This window comes from Anomalospiza imberbis, chromosome 1 (assembly GCF_031753505.1).
Source record: "Anomalospiza imberbis isolate Cuckoo-Finch-1a 21T00152 chromosome 1, ASM3175350v1, whole genome shotgun sequence".
Taxonomy (NCBI): Eukaryota; Metazoa; Chordata; class Aves; order Passeriformes; family Viduidae; genus Anomalospiza; species Anomalospiza imberbis.
The window spans coordinates 128,601,515-128,628,627 of NC_089681.1; the positions used below are offsets into that span (position 1 = coordinate 128,601,515).

The 27,113-nt window shown below is 37.2% G+C and overlaps 1 protein-coding gene across 3 annotated transcripts in view; it reads right to left on the bottom strand.

The window, feature by feature from the left end:
• VPS50 (VPS50 subunit of EARP/GARPII complex) overlaps window positions 1-27,113 on the bottom strand; it is a 78,736-nt gene that overhangs the window by 50,723 nt on the left and 900 nt on the right. For 2 of the 3 annotated variants that reach the window (XM_068211019.1, XM_068211029.1), the window contains exons 2-12: window positions 25,431-25,499; window positions 18,081-18,203; window positions 17,425-17,496; window positions 14,317-14,370; window positions 11,177-11,247; window positions 10,651-10,768; window positions 10,516-10,551; window positions 8,023-8,105; window positions 6,527-6,569; window positions 3,699-3,797; window positions 962-1,102 (exon numbers count right to left, since the gene is read on the bottom strand). In XM_068211019.1, coding sequence (XP_068067120.1) covers window positions 962-1,102; window positions 3,699-3,797; window positions 6,527-6,569; window positions 8,023-8,105; window positions 10,516-10,551; window positions 10,651-10,768; window positions 11,177-11,247; window positions 14,317-14,370; window positions 17,425-17,496; window positions 18,081-18,203; window positions 25,431-25,499 — 909 coding nt within the window. Of the gene's footprint in view, window positions 1-961; window positions 1,103-3,698; window positions 3,798-6,526; window positions 6,570-8,022; window positions 8,106-10,515; window positions 10,552-10,650; window positions 10,769-11,176; window positions 11,248-14,316; window positions 14,371-17,424; window positions 17,497-18,080; window positions 18,204-25,430; window positions 25,500-26,862; window positions 26,980-27,113 lie in introns of those variants that run through there. The other variant, XM_068211010.1, reaches the window with a different exon arrangement.

Genomic DNA, 27,113 nt, shown 5'->3' on the forward strand with positions numbered 1-27,113 from the left:
AAATGGTTACAATGCAGATGTGTTGTCTACTAGTGGCAGCTACTTGATCCCAGGAGATGAGATAAGAGAAAGAACAGAAAATGGATCAGAATATGAACTTTAATCTCCTTGTGACTGTATTTCAATTTTATAAATTGCAACTGATGGGGTGGATCCTCAAGTTGATGAAGCAAGATGAGGGCTCCATCTGTGACTGGAATAAACATCCTAAAGAACATTCATGATAGAAACATAATTTCAAATTGTAATTCAACATTAGCCTCCTAAAATATCTCACATTCTTCTTCCCCATCACTGAAGTTTCAGAAAATTTCTCAGGGTGTAACAGTAAAATCCCAAGTGAAAAAATTAAAATAGTGAATTATAAAAATGCTACATTCATTCTAAAAACATTACAAAATATGCAAGAAACTGCACTTAAAATTTGTAGCAGAGGAAAATATATTCCCAGCCCATGATCTGCCTGTCATCAGGCTTTCACATCTCAATATTATAGCTGTCCCTTATCCTGGTATCAAAAGTGCAAAATTAAATGTGAGAATGAAAAGTGAATGACACAAAGTCAGGAATAATGGGAAGACACCAGTTAAATTAGAATCTTTACAAGAATTCTTACTGAAATGCAGTATCAGAGAAATTGTGAATACTACCTAAATGCACTGGAATAAAGTTCAAAGATAATAGTTATTCCAATAACTAGCATATCATCCTGAAGACACACATATTTTGAAATGTTGGTCTTTGTTACATGGAGTGCACAATAACTCCAAGGTGCTAAGATTTGGTGCAATCAAAATCAACATTAAGTTATGAGTAACAAATATCTGCAGTAGTCATAAGCTGTATTAAGAAACTAGAGTAGCTACAGGGTTAACAACTGAATCCCTACTGACAACAGGTACACCTACTACAATGAAAAAATTCAGATAAAAAAATATGCATATATGCAAGAATTACATACTGTACAGAGGTCTTTGTACTGTAACTTCTGAAACTTGGTGTCTGTGTTTCCTGCACACAGTTCCACATATCCAAGGACTACTTGAAACACAGTGTTGTGAATGGCTTGGGTGAAGTGCATATGTAACTGGTCCATTGCTGTCTGAAAGAAATAGAGTAACATAAAAGCAAACAGTAAAATTCAATTTGTCATATGCCAGCATCTTTTAACATAAGTCCTCCTCAGTACTGAACACTTGTAACCATGTCCTCCAATCTTTGTCCCAAAAATACCTAACACAGATCTTGGCAGTATTATAATATGGTCACATAAAACAGTTCAGGTATTGCAAGTAAAATCAGTTTCCTCTGCCATCTTCCCTATTTACCTTTTTTTTGTACACTGTCACTAGTACATACATTAATATAACATAGATAATTACAGAATTTGCTTACTCATTTACCCTTCTCCCAATCATTGATAACATGCCAAAAATAAATTAGTTGGGATTCATGCTCTTTTTCCCACTGGAAACACTGCCAACTAAATCAAAAATATTTCCTTTGCAATCATTAAAATAAAAAGCACAATTACAAAGTCTTCATCCACTTGCCAGAGTGAAGAACCCAAAGTACAACTAAGCATTACAGAAAGGTATGCACATCATATAAATAAATTTCCTATAAAACTCCTATTTTTGGTAGGAAAAAAAAAAGACGTTTGTTTAAAAATAAAGACTATATTTTCCAGGAAAAAAATAACATGTACTAAGGACTAATGACTATGTAACATATTAGTTTTGCCATAATTATGTCTGAGTTTCAGGTCAGGATGTTTCCCAAGTGTCTCTGTTCTTCAAAAATTGTATGTAACATTATTCCATTTCAGAAACTGAATTTTCTCACTGTTTTCACATACATGCAATCAGCATATTTGAAAGTGTTTAGTTGCACTACTTCCTATTTGACTTTTTTAGTTACCAACAAGAGCTGAGGACTCAATCACTCCACAAGAAATCAAGAAGCAATTCTGCTTAAATTAAAAAAGCCCATCTTCTATAGCTAGTCCTAACTTGAATTAGCTAAAGAAAACAGAATGACAAATGAAATAATGAAAAGTACTGAAGGACCTTGCTATTTTGTTTACTGAGAAGAGGTCAATATGGGAGAGATTTGAATAAAAATGCAATTAAATTATTTTCAGGACAAGTTCAAAATATGTACTTTACTAGCAATAAAAAGAATGCCAAAACCAACTCACTCTATAATGGAACAAAGCAAGCAAAACCATGCAGTAACAAATAGCACTTGTCAGAAACTTCATTCCTCTCCAACAAATATCTGCTTTTCTCAACATGTCATGTACGTGACATGCAGTGAATGCATTGTACCTAATTTTATTCAGTAAATAAGAAACTAAATACAGTGCACTAAAAAATTGAAGAGTCTAATTCATCTTCTCCCCTGATTTTAAGTTTCAGTCTTTAGGCATTCCAATACTTCTGCACATTAACGAAGTATGGGAAGATAAATCCACTTCTATGCTATTGCAGAGCTGCACTGGTTTTACAGTCAAGCCAGGAAAAAAAGAACCCAACTTTGCTAGAAAGGTTCTAATTATTAATTAAGGTTCTAATCAGGAAACTGGTTAATTGCCTTCTCAGAGAAACAAACCAATATGAAGCCTCAAGACAGTGCAACAAAGAGAAAAAAACCCCATCCTATGGGAGAACCTAGGTCTACTCTTCTATACACAGAAAACGCTCTAGACACACGCAGATGTAACTTGCCGGACACGTCCACAGTATGTGTTTGACATGCCATGGGATGCACTTAACTGCAAAAATCTATCCCCTTACATGTGCCATTGCCATCATGGTAACAGTACAATATAAAATGGAAATACTCAAGGCAGAGGTAGTGCACAACCCAGAAAAACAGACCTAGCTATAAAAAATAGTATTCACATAACCAAGTAGAATGAATAGTGCAAACAGCAGTATAAACAGAGCTGAAATATGTAACTGTTACTGTTATGATCTGTCCAAAAAACTACATATTACAGTAACACAGAGCTTACCTTTAGCGATTAAATGTTAAATTACATGAGCATTATAAAAACCTCTGTATACATATATTTGGCAAGACCCATCAGCATTAGTGTGCTGGTTTTGGATCACTCAGCATTAGTGTGCTGGTTTTGGCACAGAGTTAATATTCTTCATGGTAGCTGGAATGGGGCATGGGGCTGCGTTTTTGATTTCTGCTGGAAACGGTGTTGATAATTCAGGGATGTTTTAGCTATTGCTGAGCACGGCATACACAGGGTCACGGTCTTTTGTGCTTCTCACCCCAACCCTCCAGAGGAGGCTGAGGGTGCACAAGGAGTTGGGAGGAGACACAGCCAGGACAGCTGACCCCAACCCCAAAGGGATGTTCCATAACATCTGGTGTCATGCTTAGTAATAAAAGCTGGGGCAAGAAGGAAGAACAGGGAGATGTTCTGAGTGATGAAGTTTGTCTTCACAAGTGGCTGTTACACATGATGGAGCCCTGCTGTCCTGGGGATGACTGAACACCTGCCCACTCTCTGATTTTGCCATCACACCAAGGAGGAGGAAACGAGCAGCTGTGTGGGGCTTAGGTGCCACCTGGGATTAAACCACACAATTATGAAAATAAATTTCCATCACAGTACTCAAAGCTTCATGCTGTGACATGACTATTCTTGGTGACTTCCTCAGAATATAAGTACTAACCTGTGTTTTTCCAAGCAGCCTGTAAGCCTGCTGAACCTTTGTATAATGATTGATATCAAAATTCTTGCATATTTTGGAAAGTGCTACGTCCAATTGTTCCTATAAAAATGGAAGAAAAATGTGTTAAACACTAAAAAAAAAAACAGGCCAAGTAATACATTACTTAAACAGCAGCAAGTGAGGAAGATGTTTATTTAAACAGTGTGATAATTATGGTTGTAAAGTAACCAAGACTGTGTGTGACTAGACTGTTCTGAGGTGCTGAAGTGTTACTTCTCACAGTGTAAGTACTTCAGTGTCAGCCAAAGAGTTCCACCACTCCCAAAAACAAGCAAGAATACTTCAAATTCAAAGTGATGTTTACTTTGAGAAAGCCAAGAATCTCAGTTTGGGAGAGCTGGGATTTCTGAGCTGGTACATTTCAACCCCTAAGAAAAACCCAGATCTGGGGGTTAATTAAATTACAGACTTCTAAACCCTCTGACTGCATCTCTTAAATTGAACTAACACTGCCTGAATTAAAAGTTCATTGGCAAAACAGCCATTTATAGAATACTACGCCAACACAACAATCAGTACCTGAGATAGTCGAAAAAGAAAGTAGACACACAAATACAGGTTCTGCCAGCAGAGCTGTGTCTGAGCATACTGAACAGCTCCGCAAAAAGTGAAGTTTGCCTACTATGTAAACTAAGTGAAAAATAAACTTCAATAGGATCATGACCCTGTGTATTTAATGACTAATAAAGCTTTCAAGAATTTGACTATGTAGGTTAATAACATAATTCTCATGCACATACTGTAATATATTCAGTACACAACCTATTTTTTTCCAACCAACAATGCAAAAAATAAAAAAAAATGAATCCATATCATATAATAACATACAGAGTTAACAAATATTTTCTTTCATTGCTAGATACTAAAATAATTTCAATTCTTATTATTTAATGATCTTGCAATACAGTCTTGCTCTTAAAAACAGAAACCATAGTAGATGGGTGTTTATGTACTATTACTTAGTCCACTGGAAAATTTTCATGAATTACAACATTAGTCACAAAATATTTTTGGTATTAATCCTAGAGATTTGGTGGGGATTGTTCATTGTACTTTCTTCCCCAAGCCAAATGATAAAAGGATAAGTAACCTAAAGATTCAGAACTTCTCTAAAACATTACTCAGCAATTTGAATTTCAGACATATACTGATTTTAAAAAAAATTCCTTCTCGTTTCTTGCAGAACACCTGTACAAAGAAAAAAACCAGGATATCAAACTGCCCATGAACAGAGCTCTTAAACAGAGAACATTAATCTTTTCTGTTACATTTTTCAATAGTTCCTTCCACTAATTCCATCTTGCATTTTATTTGTAACTTAATATAAAAGTAAGATCTATATTAAAACCTAAATTTAACAAAGACAAGAAAAAGTAACAGACTTAAGTAGAGGCACTCAATTATTGAAAAGGCTCATTTTTCAAATCCTAAGTAGCAGAATATTACTCTGTCTTAATTAGACCATGTATTTCTCAGCAATACTCCATGGACCCCAGGATGACTTATGTTTCTTCCATATGCACAGGCATAACTCCAGTAGAAAATAAGATTCTTTCACAGGAAGAAAGTAAGATATTTTTATAAATTCACAAGTAATAAACAAGAATCTTGAACATGATCATTTAGCTAGCTGTGAATTGCTTTCACCAACCAATATGGCATATTTTATCATATTTTGATAAGACCAGAATTTGCTCTTCAAAGCTGTTATTGGAAGGAAGTAAAAATTCATGTCTCCTTTTAAGCAACATCAGTATTTGCTCACAAGAAAAAACCTGAGTGCTCACTCTCACATGGCCTTTGTTAGAGTGGGAAGAAAGCAGTCATTCCACCAGCTCTTTTGAACTAGACATGCTCTGAATAAAGCACTATTAAAGAAAGACTAAAGGAACAAAAAAAAAAAAAAGCTTGACATAAATGCTGAAGTACAAAGACATAACTGAAGGAAACTGACAACATTTTAATTTTACAGGGAATTAAATAACAAGGTATTATAAAACGTGCTAGTCTGACTTTCTGAAGAGCATGTGACAACAGGTGTAGACAGCTGCTCAAATAGCTAATTCAGCTTCCTGCTAAACATTACGTGTGTATGCATTACATGCATCACATATACATTATACATACCTACATTGCTAGACTTCCCACAGAAAGCTTGCCAAGTTCCAGCTCAAAATTACCCAGTAGTGGAGTTCAAAGCATTCCCTTTTTTTCCCACCAGTTTCCAGGAAGACACTTAACATTTTATATTCCTTTGCTTTTGTGATACTATCTACCAACATAAACCAACCTTAGTCTCACCCTTCACAGCTATTCAAGTCTTATTTCCTACAGCTTAGCACTGGACCTATCCAGGAGTTTCCAGTTTGCTGACCTCTAAAATTTCCTGTGAAACTGTGATCTCTTGTACAGCTTATCCAAACCTACTGGCTTGCTATTTATTTACTTTTCACAACTCTTTAGAAGTTCAATACTTCAAATGTTATGTGACTTTTACATGTGACTGCTCTACCACCTAAAGTGAGCACAACTAGTGAACTGGGTCATAATATAACATATTACAGAGCATTTAGGTTGATTATAGCACTAAAGTCTACATGAACAGCAATGGCTATAGCATCCAAAGAGAGTATCTGAAAGAAATGTACACATTCTATAATTGCTAACAACATTTTACTGGAAAGCTCTAGTACTTAGAGATTAAATACTAGCACATACTTAGAGGTTAAATATTAACATATACTAAACATCAGTATATTAATTCTTACCTCTATTTGTTCCAAGGTGTCTTGCAGTTTTGAATTTAACTCACTATTGATGAACGAAAAATGTATAGAATAAAATTACTAATTATATAAACATTTCAGACCACTTCTTATTTCCAAAAACCCTACTACTGAGCCACAATATAGTAATACATCATAAACCATTAAGCTGCTATTACTGTGTCAGACTAGCACCACCACACCACCACTATGTTGAAAGGCACCTTATTCTAGGTTTATAATGCAACAGTGTTAAGAGGGTCTAGACAAGACTCCATCCTGCTAGGATTTAACCAAGAATTCAAAGACATTCCCAACCCCCAAGAAACTTGCTTTAAATGTTTTGGTTTGGCACTGTGGTCTACAGCAGAACACACCCAGAAGGGTCAGGGCTGTCAAGTCTTTGCAAACTACAGTAATTTTTATTTGCTGCTCAGGAAACCCTTACAGAAATGCTATCAGAAAAAGATAATTTAAGCTTTCTCAGAAAAAATTTTAAAGTTGGTATAAAAAAATAACAAAAACAGCTACTATAAGAAAAACTATTTAGGAAAAAGAAAGGCACCACTGCACCTTTGCAACAACCAGCTTTAAAAATTTCAGAACAGCAGAAAAAAGAAAAAAAAACTACTATGTTTTTGTTTGGAAGGGTCAAAACAACAAAGAAATAGGCAGGATATTACCAAAAGACAGATTCTAGCATCTCTGCTTATTTCTCTATGCTTAAAAGATGCACCCAACACCTCCTTTTTTGTTTCCATTAGGTAAATTGGGTACAACACCCTGCAAAGAAAAGTTTAAATAGAAAAAGTCATCAGAAAGAACTGCCATTAAACACTAAAGAGAGCAGCCAGTATTTCTTTATTGTTTCTCTACATGCAATGAACCTTCAAACAGAAGGACCTCCATTATAATCTGATGTTACTGCATCTCCTGCTGGAGTTTATGAGCATTTCCTGCTATTTCGTTTTTTATTTTTAAAGCAATGGAAACATTAAGTCTTTCTACATTAGAAACTGCAGATATTTCTATTAGTTTCGGTTCTGAAAGCAACTTCTTGATGTCAGCATGAAACTCTGCACTTGCTAATGTCATTGACAGGAATCAGGGTAAGTTATCCTGCAGAAGCCATCTTGCTATAGGCAAATTAATTCCAGAATAAAAACTTCTCATTAAAAACTTGGCTCACGGTATCTCTAGGCAGGAGGTTGTAGCACAGCTATAATTCACTTTAAGTTGAAACTTTACCTGCCAACATATTAGAAGAGTTACAAAACAATTATATAGTCTAAACATTGATCATGTGCTGTTATGACTGAAGACTGGTTAGTCGGTAGAGGGAGGTGGGAAACTACAGAGGATACGTACGCTTTTATAACTGCCTCAATTTTACTTTTCTAAGCTGAAAATGACGTTTCAATTAAACTTTCTTTAGAGAATGAGAATCAATGGCCACAAATAAAATCATAAAAGCTGACATCTGCACAACATCACCCTACCTTATACAACTGTAGTGTTTGAAAGTGCTGGCAGCTTTCTGGCATTCCAAGCACAGTTGAATAGCTCCTGGATAATCCTCCTCCTTAGGATAAAATACAATTGAAAGCTCATCTGAAGCAACAGTGCAATACCCATTTTTGCTTGCATGCTTATGTATAAACATTAAGAATAAAATATTTTGCCTCTCCTCTCTATACAGTAAAGTTAAAGAGTGAGGGTCTACTGCAGCACTTAATGTGCAGGTAATTTAGATTTATCAACAGCTGAAAACACTAGGTATTACATTACTTTATGCAAACAACTTACTGTATTGTTTCCTTATCCATACATAAAAAATGCATCACAAAGTTTTTATTACAGAACAACTAACATCTTCCCAGTAATCTATTCTTGGAAAGAGGTTAATTCAGGCACTGACAAGCAATTCCCATTGTTTATAAAACATAAAAGGAGACAAGGAAGACACTTCCAACATTATGCCCAAATAAACACTATTTAAATTGATACATCCAGCTCATTAAAAATTAGCTTAAACATAACTGACTCACAGAAGGCCTCAGGAAACAAAGAACACACTATGGATGCATTGTCCTAATATATAAGAAGAATATCCAGTAAGTAGACAGCTCAGTCAGGAAGTATTATGAGGATGTCAGGACAAAACAAAAACATACACACAGAAATGTAAAACCCAAGATCCTACCAACAAGACATAGGCATTGCCTCAGCTATACCTATTGTTTCAGTATTCTATTAGACATGAGACCAGAATGAATCTTGGAAGAAGAGAAGCCCTCTTTAATAGCTAAGAGCTTCTGTTTTTTGTCATAATTACATCTGCTATATTACATGCTTTAGACAGCTGAAATGCAAAGCTGTTACTGGAATTTCAGTCATTGATTGAAGAGCCAAAACGCAAGGGTAATTTATATTCAGCTATTATCATAGAGTACTTTGTGAAATGAAATTGGTTTGAACAGCAATGTTCTAATGCAGATCGAATTTAACTAAAAAACACAAAAAAACCCCAAATACATTATCCATTAGATGAAAACAGAACAGTACTCTGGTCTAAAAGGACTGCTGCATTTTTAGCTCCTTACATCTCTCTCCACTGGAAACCTGGTACTTGCTCCATTAAGTCTAACAGGGCTCAAAGCAGAAAGCCTGCTTGTATAAGATATGTTACTAATATATTCCAAATACAGCTCAGCCCTGTAAGCTACTGTAGCTTCATTCTAGGTCTTTTTTTAATTGGGAACCCTTTCAAAATGCTCTTCTCTGAGTGGCTACTAATAGCTCTCATGCATATTCTAGCTCTCACTAACTTCTAGGAGTACAGAAAAAAATGAGCCAGTAACTGGGATAATTTATTGGGGGCAGACACTGAGCAGACACAGCTCTAAAACTGCACTCTGCCAAAACAGCAGTTCCAGCCCTCAAAAATCTCTGACCAATTATGGTAATTAGACATTAGGGTCTGTGTGTGAATGCAACAACTACACCTCCTCAGGACAATTCCTGCCAGAAGAAAGTGAAGAGTTAATTTCCTGGGTAGCAAAACACAGCACAGAAATTAAAAGCTAATCATTGTACAGGGCTTACTGAGCAGAAAGCATTTATGCCACATGAAAATGCGAGCAGTTTTGCTTGGTAAAGAGTAAGAAAGTTTGCTGACACAAGGTGATTTACTTAAGATGGAATTAAATTCACAGAATCTCGAAAGTTAAAACTATTAAGATTCAATTTCCAAATTTAATAACTGGGGATTGTCATCATGACATTCCATCCAGTATTAGCTGCAAATATTTGGCAAACTTGCAAGTCAAAATCGTTATGCTACAATTACTATAGCTGTCAATAAAATCCTGAGGCTTTCTTTCATACAATTCGTCACCTCAAGACAAGATCTTATTTCGCTCTGTGCATCTACTGCATTTTTAGGCAGCATACATAACAGTATCAGAATTTTTAGTGTCATGGCCTGCATGTTGCAATCTATTCTACAATTGAATTAAAAAGCCAACACAATGAATACAGATGGAAGGCTACTACATTTTCAAATAAAATAATAAGCAGGGAGCCCATCTGTAAATTTGTATAGTAATATATCAATAAAAATTCTTTATCCAGGCCCAGCTTATCAACAATCAGCTAAATCTCATCTTTTTTTTTTTTTTCCCCAAATATCAAGCTAAAGAAAAAAAGTAAAAGTTGAGAGCAGGGATAAGTGAAAAGCCCACAACATTTTTACTGAACTAACTCAAGCTTCAGTGCCCAGATATAAAGGCAGGAATGAGTTTTTGATAGAAAATACTCTCCCCTGGCAGCAGGGCTATCTAATTTGATATGAAGCTTTTCTCAGTTTAAAAGAAGAATAAAAATATAATTTCATCCCATGCACACACCCTGTTTGCAAGACAGAAGTTAAGATGACTAACAAATGTAGACTCAGAATAGCTTCAAATTATACCAGTCTGGTAAGGACTTACCTCCAACATCTCACTCAAACGCACATCAGTTCTTTGCTAAAAAAAAAAAAACAAAAAAAGAAAAAAAAATCCAGTCATTACTATGCAGAAACTAAGAAAAATAGTTTTCACTGAAAAAAAAACAACTGTACATACCAGTGTTTTTATTGTTCTCAGAGATTTTAGCAGTCCAATAAGCAACTGTCGTTTCCTCTGATTTGCAAGGAGCCCCAAACTAGTTTGTGTGAACCCTTCCTTTGCTATATTCAGGTGTCTGCAAGGTAAAAATTAACATAATCTTCAACAATCCATAAAATAAAACTTACTTCTAATAAATTCTAAAAAGTCCAACAAAATAAATGGTAGAAGATAAAATTGTCAGCATTGTTAGGGTAACTCAGAAAACAAGACTGTACCAACAACCCAGAAGGTACATCCTCCCTTCGGCACTTGTCTGTGGATCAGTGGTATATCTCCAAAGCTTTCTATTTCAAAGAGAACTACTAATTGCAAAAGTGAGAGCTGCAAGAGTTTGCAACTGTTTCAGTATCTCTAACTGCAACTGTTAATAGCATTCAGCACATGAACAGGAAATATCATCAGCAAGCAAACTTCCTGGGTTTACAGATTGCCTGTTAATACTTCCCCACTTTCAATCTCTGTAGTTCCTTAAGCAAGATACCTTCTTCCATTTGTGCAAATAACTGCTGCTAGCTGAAGGCCAGTCTGCAACGATGTAACACGTTCAAGTTCCTACAGAGACAACAGGTTAACCAAATACACAAGTTAAACAAATATACAAGTTACACACTAATGATGACTACTGATAAGAACATTTCTCTTGAGATGTTATAATGACTTTGTGGAGTTACTTCATGTATTATTTGTTTCATCATTTTATATACACTAAGTACTGCAATGTAACATTAACATAAACTGTATTTTGAAATACAATTCTCTTTTGAAGATAAAATAGTTGAAATCTGTTTTCACTGCAGTGGGACCCTCTACATTTATATATTGCACATTTAGCCTAAGAATTTCTATATCATTAATGCATTACAACAGAATGATCAAAGCTTCAGGGACAGAAGCACAGGGTTTAATTTACATTAATATGCCAGTAAGCAGCAAAACAAAAAACACAAATTATGTTTCACACAGCATTTTCTTGTTTAGAAGCACTTGTGTTCTACCAATTTAATAGATGTCACATCACAACGAATGTTAATTGTATCCTGTTGACTTTCAGCTGAAAACTCTTCAGCAGAGGTGACCTGAATTTAGCCTGATTTTGACTTACTGAAGTGCCTAGCATAATCTCAACTCCTTGAAAAAAATAAATGTTTTAATACAACTATTAGGATTTCTTTCATTAGAACAGCTCTGCAGAAAAGTGCATTCTTTCCCCAGGCTACAGAAAATGAGTTTTGTTTGTTAGCGGGTTATTTTGCTTTTTTGGGGTTGTTTTTTTTTGGTGGGGGAGGTTCGTTTCATTTTTTAATTCTGCTCATAATTTCAAAATGTATCAAGTGCTTTCCATGAGAAGGGAGATTTTCACTTTGAAAACTCATCTAACTCTAACAATATGACAAGCAAAAATGAGTTCAAAGTTCAGTTCAGTTTTAGATCAGCTCCTGCTCAGTCTACAAACCACTGAGCTGCATCTTCCACCACAACCTGCTCCTTTACCTTACCAGTGTTGCTTTTTTATAAATGACAGCCTAGTTGCTGATATGCAAAATATCTTAAGAAACCAAACTCAAAGATTACTTTCCTCAATACCTACTTCTCTCTAAAAACATACTTTGCAAATACCAGAGCTATTCAAAAAGCCATTGTTCCCTTGTTCATGAGGAAACACATACAATAAGGAGCAACTCCAAGTCCTGCTTCTTGCAAAGACTCTGTAAAATCTCTCCTTTGGACACAACTGGATGGAGAGGAATGGGGAAAGAGTGCAGCCTAAATATACCCAAAGAGGGAGACTTCTGCCCACCATTTAGGGCTGAATACAGTTTTTCTCTTCTCAAAAACAGTCTTTCACCCACTGGTTCCTTCTAAAGCATGTCTTTCTTCCAAGAACAGAAAACTATAAATCCCTTACCCTGTGTCTGTACCGTGCCCCTTGTGGCCACAGGAGTGCCTGTTAGACCAGTACTTCACACTAGGCATAGGCTTCAAACCATGATATCCCTAAACTACACTTTGAAAATGTATCCAGGACATGTTCAATTGCATTTTTGGTTCTTGTAATGATTTGTTACTGTAGTTTAACACTGAACTGGAGCTGCCATTACAAGTTCACATAGCAGGAGGTTTATTTCATGAATCGGTGGGAAAGTGAGACCTATAATGCCCACCGGAAATCTCCAAGAAGTCTACTGACAAGAATAACTCTGTGCAGGCCTGTGCCCATAAATAACACTGAAGGATTATTAACTTAATCAGGCACAAAAGCATTTAAGAAACGTTTTTAAAAGATTTTTACTGGCAAAATGGATTTTTAACTGTCCTTTTGGAATATCTGAAAGCATTTCTAGGTATGAAACAAGTTCACCTCACTAAGATGTCTGCAATAAGAACATCAGCATTACACAGCAAAATGCAAGAACATTTGCTGCAGTTCCATTATGCAGTGAGAGGTTTTCAAAGTGAAGCTGCTGGATTCAGGAAAAGCAGCACTCACTCAAAACTATCAATTTCAAACCCTCATAACAGTGAAATACTACCAGAATATTTTTATACCACACAATTACCCTTTCTCCCCCTTCTACACTATCTTGTAAAGACTCAACCAGTAGCACTTACTGTACATTAGCACTTACCAGCCTCCTTCTGCAATAGCCTCCCACCTCATCACCCCTTTAACTAAAACTGAAACAACTTTACTGTTACAGCCTTTTTCTTTCACTTGCTGTTGCAGGAGATGACACAAGCAATGGTCACTTCTCCATCCTCCACTGTTCTTTAAACATCAGCACTCCTTTCACCAGGCAATGATGCCAAAACACAGATGGCAACCTCACTACAGCTGGATGCACTGGCCACAAGAACAAGAGAACAAAAAGGATGTTGTGTCCTCTGGGTAAGAGGAAAATGATTGCAGCTCCATGACATCTACCACAGGTTAATAGCCAGGAAGCCATCTTAGTTCTTCCACACTCTCTCCAGCTTCTTGCCCAAAGAATTGCCATAATCACCAGTTCAACAATGGTTATGTAAGGCACTGTACACAAACTGAAGTATTCACCAAAGGATCATTCTCTGACTAACTTAATAACAATCACCATTTTCACTTTGCAGAATTGTTTGGACATTACTCCCAAGCACATGGTATGACTTTTGGGGATGGTTCTGTGCAGGAGTTAGACTTGATGATCCTAGTGGGCTGCTTCCAAAACGATATATTCTGTGACTGTGATTCTCACAACTGCCTGAGATTAGTGGCAGTTAAGTGATTTTAAGAAAGACTGCTTTCTCTTATGGAATAAGATGTCACACCACTCCTAAACAGGGGCACTAAAGCAGCTCCTGTTCTAAATCCATTACAGGTATTAGCCAAGCCTGTGAATTCATTAATTCTGAATTCTTCAGAAAGCCTTGTAAAACAACTGTATGCCAAAACCTTTATCATCTTAATGACTTTCAACTCAATACACTGTTGGTTTTCACTATAGAGACAGAGCTTTAGCACACAAAAATAGCTGGTTCCAACCAGGCACTAGTACCCCTACTACAAATCACTATAACGACACAAATCCAGCATTATAACAGCATAAAATTGAGCAGTTTATTCTTGAAAAGTGTTAGTTGTCTTACCTCAACATATGCAGGCTGTTTTTCAAGGATTAAATCTGCAACTTTCTTAGATACCTTAAAAAGAAGAACACTCCATGTGATACACAGCAATCTCAATTAAGTAGGCCATGCCCATAATAATGTTCTACAAGCTTATGATTCTCTACCATTAAGTTCTTCATTTTTCAAATTTATTAATAAATATTCCACAACAACATAAAAAACTATAAATGTTATGATCAGCTTTCCTTAGAATCAAGATAAGAGAAACGTTCACAAGTCCATCTAGCAATTAGTGGGCATTTTTAGACTACTCACTTAACTCTCTGTTAAGGAACATGCTAGAAAAGCAAATAGAAATAATTTGGAGCACTGCAATTGTTTACATTTTACTCATGCTATTGCTAGAGTACAAATTTAAGTCAATGATATAGCATGGTGTGCTGGCTTGGGCTGGGGTATTCAATTTTCTCCAAAGTACTTGGGCTGAAACCAGTTTTGATAACACAGAGGTGTTTCAGTTGAGCAGTGCCTGCAGAGAATCAAGGCCATTTCCACTCCTCGAACCACCTCACCAGCAAGTGGGCTGGGGGTGCACAAACCTTTGAGAGGGGACATAGCTGAGACAGCTGACCCCAACTGACCCATAGGATATCCTAACTGTACAGTGTCATGATCCGCATATACAGGTTGGGGAAAAGAAGGAAGGGAAGGATGCTCAGAGTGATGGCATTTGTCTTCACAAATAAATGGTACACATGATAGAGCCCTGCTCTCCTGGAGAAGGCTGAACAGCTGCCTGCCCACGAAAAGCAGTGAATTCATTCCCTGTTTTGCGTCACTTGCTTTCGCTTTACCTACTTTTTAGCTATTTGTTCTGCATTATCTGCCTTTATCTCAAGCCATGAGCTTTTTCACTTTTACTCCTCCCATTCTCCCCCCCACCCCACTGGTGGAGAAGTGAATGAGAGGCTCTGTGATACTTCATTGCCATCTAGAGTTGAACCACAACACATTTAACATAATGACACCTACCTTTGAGACTGATACTGCATTAAAGTAAAACTATGTCTAAATGAATATGCATCCTCTACATATTATACCCTTTCTTTAGAACACAGAATATGTATATTTTATATTTTTCTCCACTGCTCTGAGTATAATTCTAAATAGAATGCTCCTGAGAGCTGCTCTCTGTATTGAATTTAAAAACTGAGCATTGCTACCTTAATCAATCTCTCGTCCACAAACACAGAAGCTTAAAAAGAAATCCAACAGGAACAGTCTTATAAATGCCAGCTTGAGCACTTATAGTGTATTTAGTTTTGGTTTTCATCAGGGACTAAAAATATTTAAGAAATGGTTTCAAACATAATAAAGACGTGATTGGTATTGCTCTATATTCTTTTGGGGGAACAATACTCCCAGAAATGGAAATAAAATAAAACTGGCTATGACAGCCAGCCCACAATGCACTACTGGCAAAGAGAAACAAAGAGGTTTTTGTAAACTTGACTGCTTAGGCAAACATAGCACAAATTTGAGCTCTTCAATCAACACTCCTGTAACAATCTTATATTGGCTCCACCAGCTCAGTTCCCATCCTCTGGAAGAGCACTTGCACATAAATGGTCTTTGAAGCATTCCAATGTCATCAGGGGGCAATGTGGACAAGGGGCATATACCCAGCTATGCTTTCCTCCTTCCATATCAAAAGCAGGCCAGAACCACAGAGCAATTTTAAAACTGTTCAGTTGTTCTTAACCTTGTAGTTGCTCCATAACTAATAAATCTTTCCTCTGTAGGACAGCAGAAGCACCACTCCAGAGTGAGGTGGGGTCAGATAGGATATTATGAAGCCCAATGCTACACAAGCCTACATGACCCTGGGGCTCTTAAGAAATTTTGTTCACTCCACAGTCTATGCACTGTGAAATTTTCACCTTGTTTTTTCAACATATTCTTCATTCTAGCCCTGTACCTGTAAAAAACTTTAGGACATGGATATACCTGCTAGTAATTCAATGCTCTAGTACTGTTAAGCAACATTCAACCAGTACACATGAATAAAAGATACATTTCTTTTCAGTTTTTACACTCTTTTTGTTTTCCAAGTCCTCAGTTACCCTTGTAAGGACCTCAACATTGAGAAGCACCTGCCACAGACACTTTTTTTCCTTTCCCAGTACTTAGTGATACTACTTTTCTTTCTGAGGTTCCAAGCTATCCTCTCAGATACTTTTTCAGATGAGCAATATAATCCTGAGTTACTTCATTTATTTCCAAACGGTCACACCCCTTTTGGCATCTTTCATACAATTGCGCAGTGCTAAGTCTTGGAATCCTGAACTGCAGCTGCTAGCACTGAATGTGACTGTGGTTATCAATGCCTGCCAACAACATTTGCTGAAGGGACAAACAATTTTCTCTTTCTTAATCACATCAGTAAAAAATATTTCATCTCCTGAAGAAAAAACAACATAGCTAAGGATATTAGACTACTAATTGAAATTAAGTCTAGCACACATACAACTAAAAAGCCTTTCTAATCCAAATTGTCTGTATCAAGACGATTACAAATTAAAGTTGTTATGTACATACATTAAAAAATGTTTGAGCAAGTTGGGATCCTTCCAGTGGAATGGAAAACTAATGAGAATAGTCATTTGGTTTGTTACATAATAACTCTGTATTAGTGTTCACTAAAAACCCTTGTGAACAATTAATACACTGGCTAATGAAAAGTAAGTGAAAATAGCATCTTCAAAGAGAGTCTCTAAAACATTTTAAGTCTTACATTGCCAGAAATCCCTCAAAAAGATACTACTCCACAAGTCAGCACTGTGTTGAACATTACAAGATAAACATTCAAAAAGTTAAGTTTCTAAAGAAATAGTTAGCACATTTGGTCTTTGTTACAATACTTAACACTAAGATTTACTTCCCTGATTTCATATGATTATATGATTTAGTGATGATTTTCCACTATAAAGGCACACAACATGACATTAAAAAATATTTAGTATCTAATGTGTTAAGAAATCAAGTATTTTTCAGTTACACTTCTTGCTAGACTTATAGACAAGACAACAAATTGTGTAAGGGTACAGAGGAAAAAACATTACTTACAGCAGCTTGTTGTTGTTTTAGTTTGTCTCTGTACTCTTCTAGTTCTTGAAGACTAAGTACTGGAGGAAGCCTCTGCATTTAAATAATAAATTAAAATCAGTGAGAAATTATAGGTTGTTAAGTCATGCATAGTACTAGCTAGGCAATCAGTTTCATTAAAGAAACATTCTTATGGCTTCTGTAATCTAATTTGCTGAATTAATCCATTTTTTCAAATGATGGATACTGAAATCAATAAGTGTTAAGATATACAACATATGATCATAATTGCCTCATGTAATATTATAATTACCTTAAAGTAATATATGTATACACATAACCACCCTATCACAGAAATTGTCTCTGTCAGTTTGCTAAAAAAATACACAAAATATAGAACAGATTTGGTTCCTCAGCTATCTTGACTTTTTCAATATAGTTTAAATTACAAAATGCCTGTTAGCACATTCCACCACATTAGAAGAAGAGACTATATACTATATATATGCACCAATATTCTATGCTAGAAGCTGCACACAACCGCAGGGGGCATAGGGGAATACGGCGTTGTATTAATACAAGATCTAAGAAACAAAAAATAGCTCACAGAAACAAGCATAGTTTTGGTCTTCATTTTTTGTTAGGTTACCATTTTTTCTTTTAAGATGACAGCTTACCTCTAACTCATACTTCACAATATCAAAGGAGTCATTGGAAAAATAAACTTCTTCAATGCTGTTAATTATTTCCTGTTGTGCCTGAGGATCAGTTGGTTCTTCATGTAGTTCTCTGAGCTCCTCCTGCACAAAACAAAAAAGAATTTCCATAATGTAATAACACACCCTAGGAAGAATGACGTTTTAACAAAACTAACATCTTTCAAAAGCCACTTCCAACATTAGCACACGAAGTAATGGCAAAATACAGAAAGTACAGTACACTGTGGCTTGCACTTCCCACTACGGAGAGCAAGACATTTAAAATTTTTCAAAAAACATACTGTAGACATAAATGTTGCAGACCACTTTAAAACTTCTTCATCAATTTATGGCACCAATTGCATGTTGAGTCCAGTTTCTTCCTCCTTACCTCTAGAAATTCTAAATAAACTGGCAGACTAATAATAAACTAAAAATAAACTGGCAGACTATTTCTCCAGGAGAAAAAAAATTGCATAAAAAAACCAAATAAAACCTGCATTTTTTAAAACAGAAGAACCCTCTTTGTAAATGACAGGTAGATAGTGTCATTATAAATGCATAACTTTTCAGTTCAGCCCTCACATCCAGTGAAATAAAAGTCATGCCATGAAACACTTGATTTCTACAGATAAAACTTGAACAGATTGGCCCTTCTTTGCACAAGATTAACAGCTCTCAGATTCGAGCACGGTGGTCTAAGCAGAGATGTGCTGCCAGCTTTGTGAAAGCTAATATTCCAGAGACAAGCATCCCCCTCCCTGCTGTGATGATCTCCTCTGGAAGGTCTCCCCGACAACCCAGATGCTTCCAGTGGTTGAAGCAAACCAAGGACTGAGCCTGAACCTCCTCTTCCTCTGCTGCATTGGACATTGCAACTAATACTGGCCCTCAACTGGATGCCATTCACTCAAAAACAATGAAAAATCCTTTATCGGGGACTCCAAAGGGAGAAGTGCTAGAATATTCTTTCATCAAAAGTAAAGATAAGATGGATCAAATTGCTCGATAATGAAATTAAACTCTGGTAAAGCAATCCAGCAGACTGAAGAGTCCCATAATGACCCTGAGCCTCCCAGCAGCTCTGAGTTACTCCACTGGGGCAAGGTGCTGCTATGTTCATCACAAGGAGCTCAAAGGTTTATTTTACCAGCTAGTGGTATCCGAATTTCTACTAAATGACTGAACAACCACTAAATTGCTTATTTTGCACATCACCCGAGGTAAGGTCAATGTGCAGACGTTCCGAGGCAAAGTGACCCTTGCAATACACAGCAAGGCGCTGTCTCTCTGCGCAGTAAGAGGCAGCCAAGGCGTCACAAGTGGGCGGTTTGGAAAAGCATCGGAAGAGCCGCTGCTCCTCTGAAATTCTGAAATACTTCTCACAAGAAAAAAAATATGGGGGAGGGGGGGAGGAAAAGAAGAAAAAGGTGGGGCGGTGGGGAAATAAAAAGCAACGACTCCGATACAGAGAAAAACGGGTTTCAAGCGTATCTGGCGTCCCCGAGCGGCCACACGCGAGGCCGAGGGAAGGCCCCAGGCGCGGCCGCCGGCGGTGCTCGGGCGCCCCCGCTGGGCCGCGGGCCAGGCCGCAGCCGGGAGGCTCCGAGCCGGGACGGGGCAGCGGGGAACGGGAGAAAAACCATCGAGGAGGCAGCGCGGAACCGCAGAAAAGCCCTCGAGCAGCTCCCGCCCGTCAGGCCCCAGGCGTCCCCGATCTCCCCCTGAAACGCCTGATGCAGTCACTGCCACCAGCGCAGGTGAACTCAGCAATCCCCGCCCAACCAGAGACAGGACATGGACGGCACCGACAGACCGAGAGAAACAAGGAAATAATACAATTATATCGCTCTGTATTGCAATGGTAGCTTTATAATGTACACCCCACTGTAAATCAGTTTCATGTCTTACAGTACACTGAGTTTTAGCAATATGAAACTGAAATTGAAAATTATCCAAGACAGGCAACGGGGTCCACTGAACCACTGCAAATGGAGTAATTGAATTTACCATCCATTATTTGCCTACAAGTTCCTGCATGGCTGTTTCCTAAAAGAAAAAAAAGATTAAAAACTAACCAAAGAAGAAATGCTTAGGATCATTTGAAATTCTGGACTACTGATACCTTGTCATGTTGGTGAAAAAATATCTCAATACCATAGGTCAGTGGTGATTTACATGTGCTAAAGATGCATTAAGAAAGCCATTATGGACACATAATCTGGATTTGATGTTGGAGTGCCTAGGAAAATTGCTAAGAAACCATTTTATTCTGTCTCAGAAAGATCACTCGTCAGACTGTTTCTTGCCAAAACACTACTCAGGGAAATATTTATTAAATGACAAGGTTTTTCTTTACCTTGTTTATTTTTTTCTAGAAAAGCAGTCTAGTTATAACTCTCCAGGATAAACTTTAGCTCCCCCATAAATTACATTATCTGACAGCAGACCTTCTGCCATGATAACCTGCAGCTTTCAGGACATCACGCTCCAGTAGTTTGAAATAACCAACAGAGTGAAGGCAAATTTATTCACTCATCACTAAAGGAGGCAAAGTCCCGACCAAAGTTTATTTGCTGATATTCCATTTTCCTCATCCTTTCAATCAGATACACAAAAACAATTTTACTATGTAGAAATAAGCCCGTAGTTTCAGGGGTCTTGGCAAAGGGCCGGTTTAGCTCTGTGGACTTACTACTCACACACTCAGTAAAAGGAAAGACAGAAGCTCTATTAAATCCCTCAGGGTATTTTCCCACCCCAAAACTCGTCTATCTATTGCCATATAAGTATCTTCCTTAAAAAGAAAAAAAAGTCAGCATTAAAACACATTTATAATTTTACATCTTATGTTAATTCAGCAATTCCAAGTGCTATTCTGAACAGAAAAACCTGTCAAAAATTGCAACAGAGGGAATCTTATTATAATACCCTTGCAGAGAACTTTGCCATTGCTAAACAGAATTAATTAGATACACAAGAGGTCAGGAAGAGCAGCATATTGGCAAGGTGGACCCCACAATCTTCACTTCAATTCACCTGTCCAGGTTAACACATGCATTCAGCAGTAGGAACTCTCCAATCAATAATGGGCCAACACAGCCTGGTATAAGATACTGTTTCACAGGCTACTCATTTTCCCAAAGTCTTATTCACAAGAGGCCTCACCTCCTACCTAAAGCTCATGTCACTTGCGGTGCCAATTGCACCTTTTTTTTTCCCCAGACTTCAGGATCCTACTTTCATGGAAAAACAATTTATCCTGTCAGGTAACCACTAGTGCAACCTTCAGCAGCAGGCCTCTCTCATTATGTCACCTGAATAGATCAGTGAAAGACAGCGTCTGGGAAGGAAAAGAAAGAAGGAAAAACGTCTGACAGCTCTGCGTGCTCGAAAAAGCCATTGCTAAACAAAAGTGCTTGCATCCACACACATCTCACATCATTTTGTCTTTCTGTTCTATGGAAATAGGAGTTTATAGTCTAGAAGCCTGTGGCAATTCCTTGAAATGTATTTCAGAAGAGTCATCTCATTGCAGACTCATCTGAAATGCAGTTCAGCAAGTTTTAGACGTCCACCCAGCTATTTCCCAGTGCATCACACTCCCACTCTCCTTGTATGCTATGTTGCCTGTAGCAGCAAAACCAATATTGCTCTGTTGAATGAAGCATTACTTGTAAGGAGCAGAAGCAAACACTTTCTGCACTCCAGTCACCATGACCTAAAAGACTGGGAAGTGAAGACATTGAAAAAAGTTAACTGATACCACTCAGAGAAAAAAAATTCTAAACTGTTTCTAATCTAGTTAAAAGCTGAAGTTCAGCAACAGCCTATGCACTTTTATCTGGAGATTACCAGGGGCCAAGTCTGCACTATACTGATTTGGACACAGCCTTCCTTTCTGTCATGAGCCAAAAACACACCAATGAATATGCTGCTGTGCTGATTTATATCCCTCCACTCTGAACATGGATAACACCTGTGCTAAAATCCAATCCTAAATACCAGGATAAGGGCCGTGCTTAACAGATTCAATCAGCAGCTGTACTGCAACACTGCACCACTGTGAAATAAAAGTATGAATGCATTTATATATGTATCTGTATACATACATGCAAACACAATCTTTGAATTCTATCTATATACAAAGATATGTTTAGAGATTATATTTGTCTTATAATCACAGAATACACTGAGTTTGAAGGGACCCACAAGGATCATCAAGTCCAACTCCTGGCCCTGCACAGGACCATCCCCAAAAATCACACTGTGTGCCTGAGAACATTGTCCAAATGCTTCTTGAACTCTGTCAGGCTTGGTGCTGTGACCACTTCTCTGGAGAGCTGTTCCAGTGCTCAACCACCCTTGGGTGAAGAATCTTTATCTAATATCTGATCTAATGTATATATATTATATTATATTATACCATAACAGTATATATTTAATGTAACAATACACATATATAACTATATATATAACAATCTAATATTTCTCTGTGTGTTTTATATAACAATTAATGTCTATAATATAATAAAATACAATGTATAACCATATCTATAAACTTACTTTGCTTTTTCTCCCTGCCCCTCCCTCCCCCTTCCCCAGCTAGGGAAGGTAGTGCAACAGAGAAGTTTGTGGTATTCCCTGTCTTTCACAGAAAATGCTCAGAACCTCCTTTTGCTCTTCCCTTGTTTAATATGTGTAGAGAGTACCTACTAAAAAGCTCTTACTCTACCAAAACAAACATTATACTTTGAAAACAACTCTCCTGATGGAGAGAACAACAAAGCCTATCCACAGAACATATGTTAGCCACACTACTACTTAATGCACTCCTGAAAAGCACTCAGCTACTGCTTGGGAAATAGAAACCCACATTCCCCTATCTATAGGAAAAATATTTTTTAAAAAATCTCAGTGCTATTTACCATGATAAGCTACAAAGTCAAATACTATTTGTATATTGCATATGAGCTGATTATCACTAAAATAAACATAACCTAAAATTCAAAGTCAATCCACCATTAATCCCACACACTTGAATTCAAGCATGCAAAATATCTACCTCAGCCTTTTGTGACAGAATCTGCTAACAAAACTGTTATCAGCTTGGGAAACAACAATAACAAAAAGAATTAATTTCCCTGGGTAATCAGGGTATGCCAATGAAGTAAGGTATCTCAGTCAAAATAGATATTATGTCCTTCTTTCTCTTCTAGATATCATAGAATCATCAAAGAATCATCAGAGAATGATGGAAGGTATCTTGAAGATCATCTAGTTCCAACTCTCCTGTCATGGACACCTTTCATTAGACCAGTTTGCTCAGAGCTCCATCCAAGCTGGCCTTCAACACTGCCAGGGATGGGGCATCCACAACTTCTCTGGGCAATCTGTTATATCCAGCCTCGCAGTTCAGATTTGGCTTCTCTACTTTATGAGACTTTATCAGACTCAACCTGCTATACACTTCCTTCCTACTGAGATTTCCCTACGCAACTGAGTTGGCTGCATGAGTCTGTATTAAGAAGTTAAGCAAGTTTGCTGGTGATTCGCCTTCATATGATAAGAAATGGAACCTTTTCAAACTAGTTGCAGAACTTATTGGAGTACCAGTTAACCTGAGTGAATCACTCAGGTACTTACTAAAATATCCAAATGCCTAACAATTTCATTGCCTGAAAATAAAAAATTGAAGAATACAGTCATCACTTCATCATGCTGGCCACAGTCAGCAAACAGTCAGCAAATCAACAACTTTCAGATATCAAGACCCAAAAGAATTTTGCTGGGTTTGCCCTCAGGGGATGGAATGTCAGCATATGCTTCTTCCTGTCCTCCATTATTTCCCATTTGAACTCCAAACTAGTGTGGTAGTCCGGCATCTCAAAAAACATGGGTTTGTACCTAGGGTTGTCGAACCAATGGCTTGTCCTTTTACCAGTAATTCATACTGGCCCTAATTAATGCTGACCCTGCAGCCTTTCATTCTGTATAGTTCTGTATAGCTTTAATGCAGCTTTTGAAGTTTTCAGTAACATTTGCCCTAAATCAGTCTGGAGATACCAATTTGAATGTGGAAGTGTGACAATGGAAGTGCAGCATCATAACCATTCTGTCATCAAAAGAGCTTGAGACTTTAATGATTCAAGAGTTAAATAAAAACAGCTATTGCTACACAGTGTAGACTTATCAGACATATAATATCAAACCATTACAGAATGGAAATCCAGCCAAGATACCCTACATCCATTTTTACCTGGAGAGCCAACTTGGCAAAAAACTGGTTGCTCAGGGAGGGGCAGGAATAATCTGCAATTGTGAAATTTAAGCAATGGAGATGTGACAAATTTTTCACCATTGCTGCAACTGAATACTTTTGATCTTTGATATCAATATATTGGCCACTGTTTAATAAAGTATAAAGTAAATGTACCAATTCAGAGACTCTTACTTGATTTTTGAAATACACAGCAATGCTAATTTTCTGATCTGCCTCAGCACAAGCAACATATTACACAGTAAGGGAGAGACAAAGAAACACAAGGGGTCTTTCAGTTTGATTTTTTTAACTATTGTAAAATAGGTCATCTAAATTCAAGTCAGTAATTTAAGTATCTTATTGGTTAAAGGCAAAGACCAAAGTCATAGAAAATAACAGACAACAACCACAGAAGTCTTGTGAATCCTCCCCTCAGATCAACAGGGAACAAAGAACAGCCAATTGTGTGTGACAATTGTTTCCTCACACACAGATTACACAGCATGACTTGTGAGATGACAGTGAGCTGGCTTCATTTAAATAGTGAGATCCAAAAAAATACCAAAGACTATTGCTATTATAAAGATCTAACTTTTAAAGTAGAACATGAAGTTATTTATATATGCTGAAGATTAAAACTATGAAATTACAAAATATACTTACAGCCCCAAAACCATGAAGAAACTAAGTGTTAAAACTAGAACTATACAGGCCATCCACACAGCATCTACTTTCCAAAGTAAGGCATTTTTCTTTTTTCTTCTTATTTTTTTAATTCACTCCAGCAAGAAAGCTAAATAATATTAAGATCAGCATCCAGTGACAACTGAAAAGTTTCAAGAAAAAATTTTCATGCAAATTCATTTGGAGTTGGTGAACTGATTTGTCTCACAGCTCTTAATTCATTAAAATACTCTAAAAGACTTTCAGCAAGAAATAAAACTGAAAAAGGAACAACAGCAAACCTGGAGTTAAGGAAGAAAAGAAGACACAACTAAGTGTCATTTAACTATAAAATGAAAAACTAAAAACAAAGGGAGTGGGAGAGGAGGGATGTTGTATCATACCTTAGTAGGAATCCGAAAGTTTTCAATAGGACTGAGGTCATTAACACTCTCCTGAGGACTTCTTAGACCCTTTAAAAGAATTTTAATAATCAGTTAAGTTTGATTCCTTTATGTATCTTACGATCAAGTCTTACCTGATGTTGAACAGGTATCTACAGGTCCCTTAATGAATACTCTGACATGTAGCTGGAAGGCTAAGACCTTATTCTAGACACATTTTAGAAAGACCACTGGTATTTAAATTATGCTCTACAAACATCTAAGCATTTCCAGTTTTATGCTGCAATATGTACCTTTTCAGTACAGTTCACTAACATTTTCTTTATAAAACTCACTCACATTCTCCTGTCAATGTCCAGATGTTACCTTAAATTTTAGAATGAGAATGTGTCCTAAAAACATAGCATACTTTGTTCCACTAACTTAACGATTTAATGGAATCAAATAACTGAATTCAATTAGGTGCCAGCTACTCTATTCCAAGATTATTTCTGCTTGATGGCATATTTTCTACTTACGATATTCCACTACTAGGACTGGCTTTCCCTATGTGCAACTGAACTGAAAAGGTTGCATAATCCACACTAGCTGCTTTATGTAATTATTACTCCTTATAACACATATAGCAACATGAAGAGCATGTATGTTTGCTGAATATCAAACATATTCACAATTTTCATAGAAAGGTTTGGGTTAGAAGGAATCTAAAGATCATGCAGCTCCAAGCCCTGCCATGGGCAGGGACACCTTCCACTAGATCTGGTTGCTCAGGGCCCCATCCAACCTGGCCTTGAGCACTTCCAGGGATGGGGCATCCACAACTTCTCCTGACAACCTGAAACAGCATCTCACCATTTCAAGCAGCAATACCACTGAACAGGCTGCTTAGTGTCTTTTCTGCCAGCTCCCTAGGCAGAAATTAATCTACACATTCAGGTTTCAGATATGGTTCTAACTCCAGCTTCCCCTGAGACTTCAATGTGTTCCTGTGAGTCACAAGTTTCAGGCAGACTTTCCTCCTGCTTTTGTGATCAATGTTAACAGTATTTTTTCCAAGCCCCTTTCTGGTCCTTGGTACCTATATTTCTAAAAGTACCTGTGCAAGTACTATGTTAGTTTATGGTGAGAAAGTTTGTATTTATTCTTTGAAACTGATGAAGTGTTGTACATAATTTCAGTGCTAACAATTACATTTTACAATTGTTTCATCCTCTCAAGATGCAAAACCTCTCCATTTTGATTTTGATTCTCAGATTTTGTTGCACATCACTTCAAAACATCCTCCCTCCGCAGCTGCCACCATCAAAGATGACTCACCTCTACGCATCAGAAATTCACAGTAAGAAACAAGCAAAGCAACTGCTGCAGTTTCTCATGCTTCACACAAAATCGTCCCAAGTCCTCTCAAAAATATGCAGTTCTAGTGACTTACCTCCAGAAGAAATAAAAGGTTCCACTTATTAAATGGTAAATGGAACCTAATCTTTCCAAATGACTGAAAATTCCCTAAGTTGTTATTTGCAGAAAACATCATCTCCACACTGGGCAGGCTTCCCAGCACTCCTCCTAGTCAAGCTCAAAACAAATCATGTAACCCTCTACTGAAGCGGAACAGATTTGGTTCCACTTTCACACAAGTGTTCATTTTTAAGCCCTGCATAAGGATCACTACTCTGAGGGCAT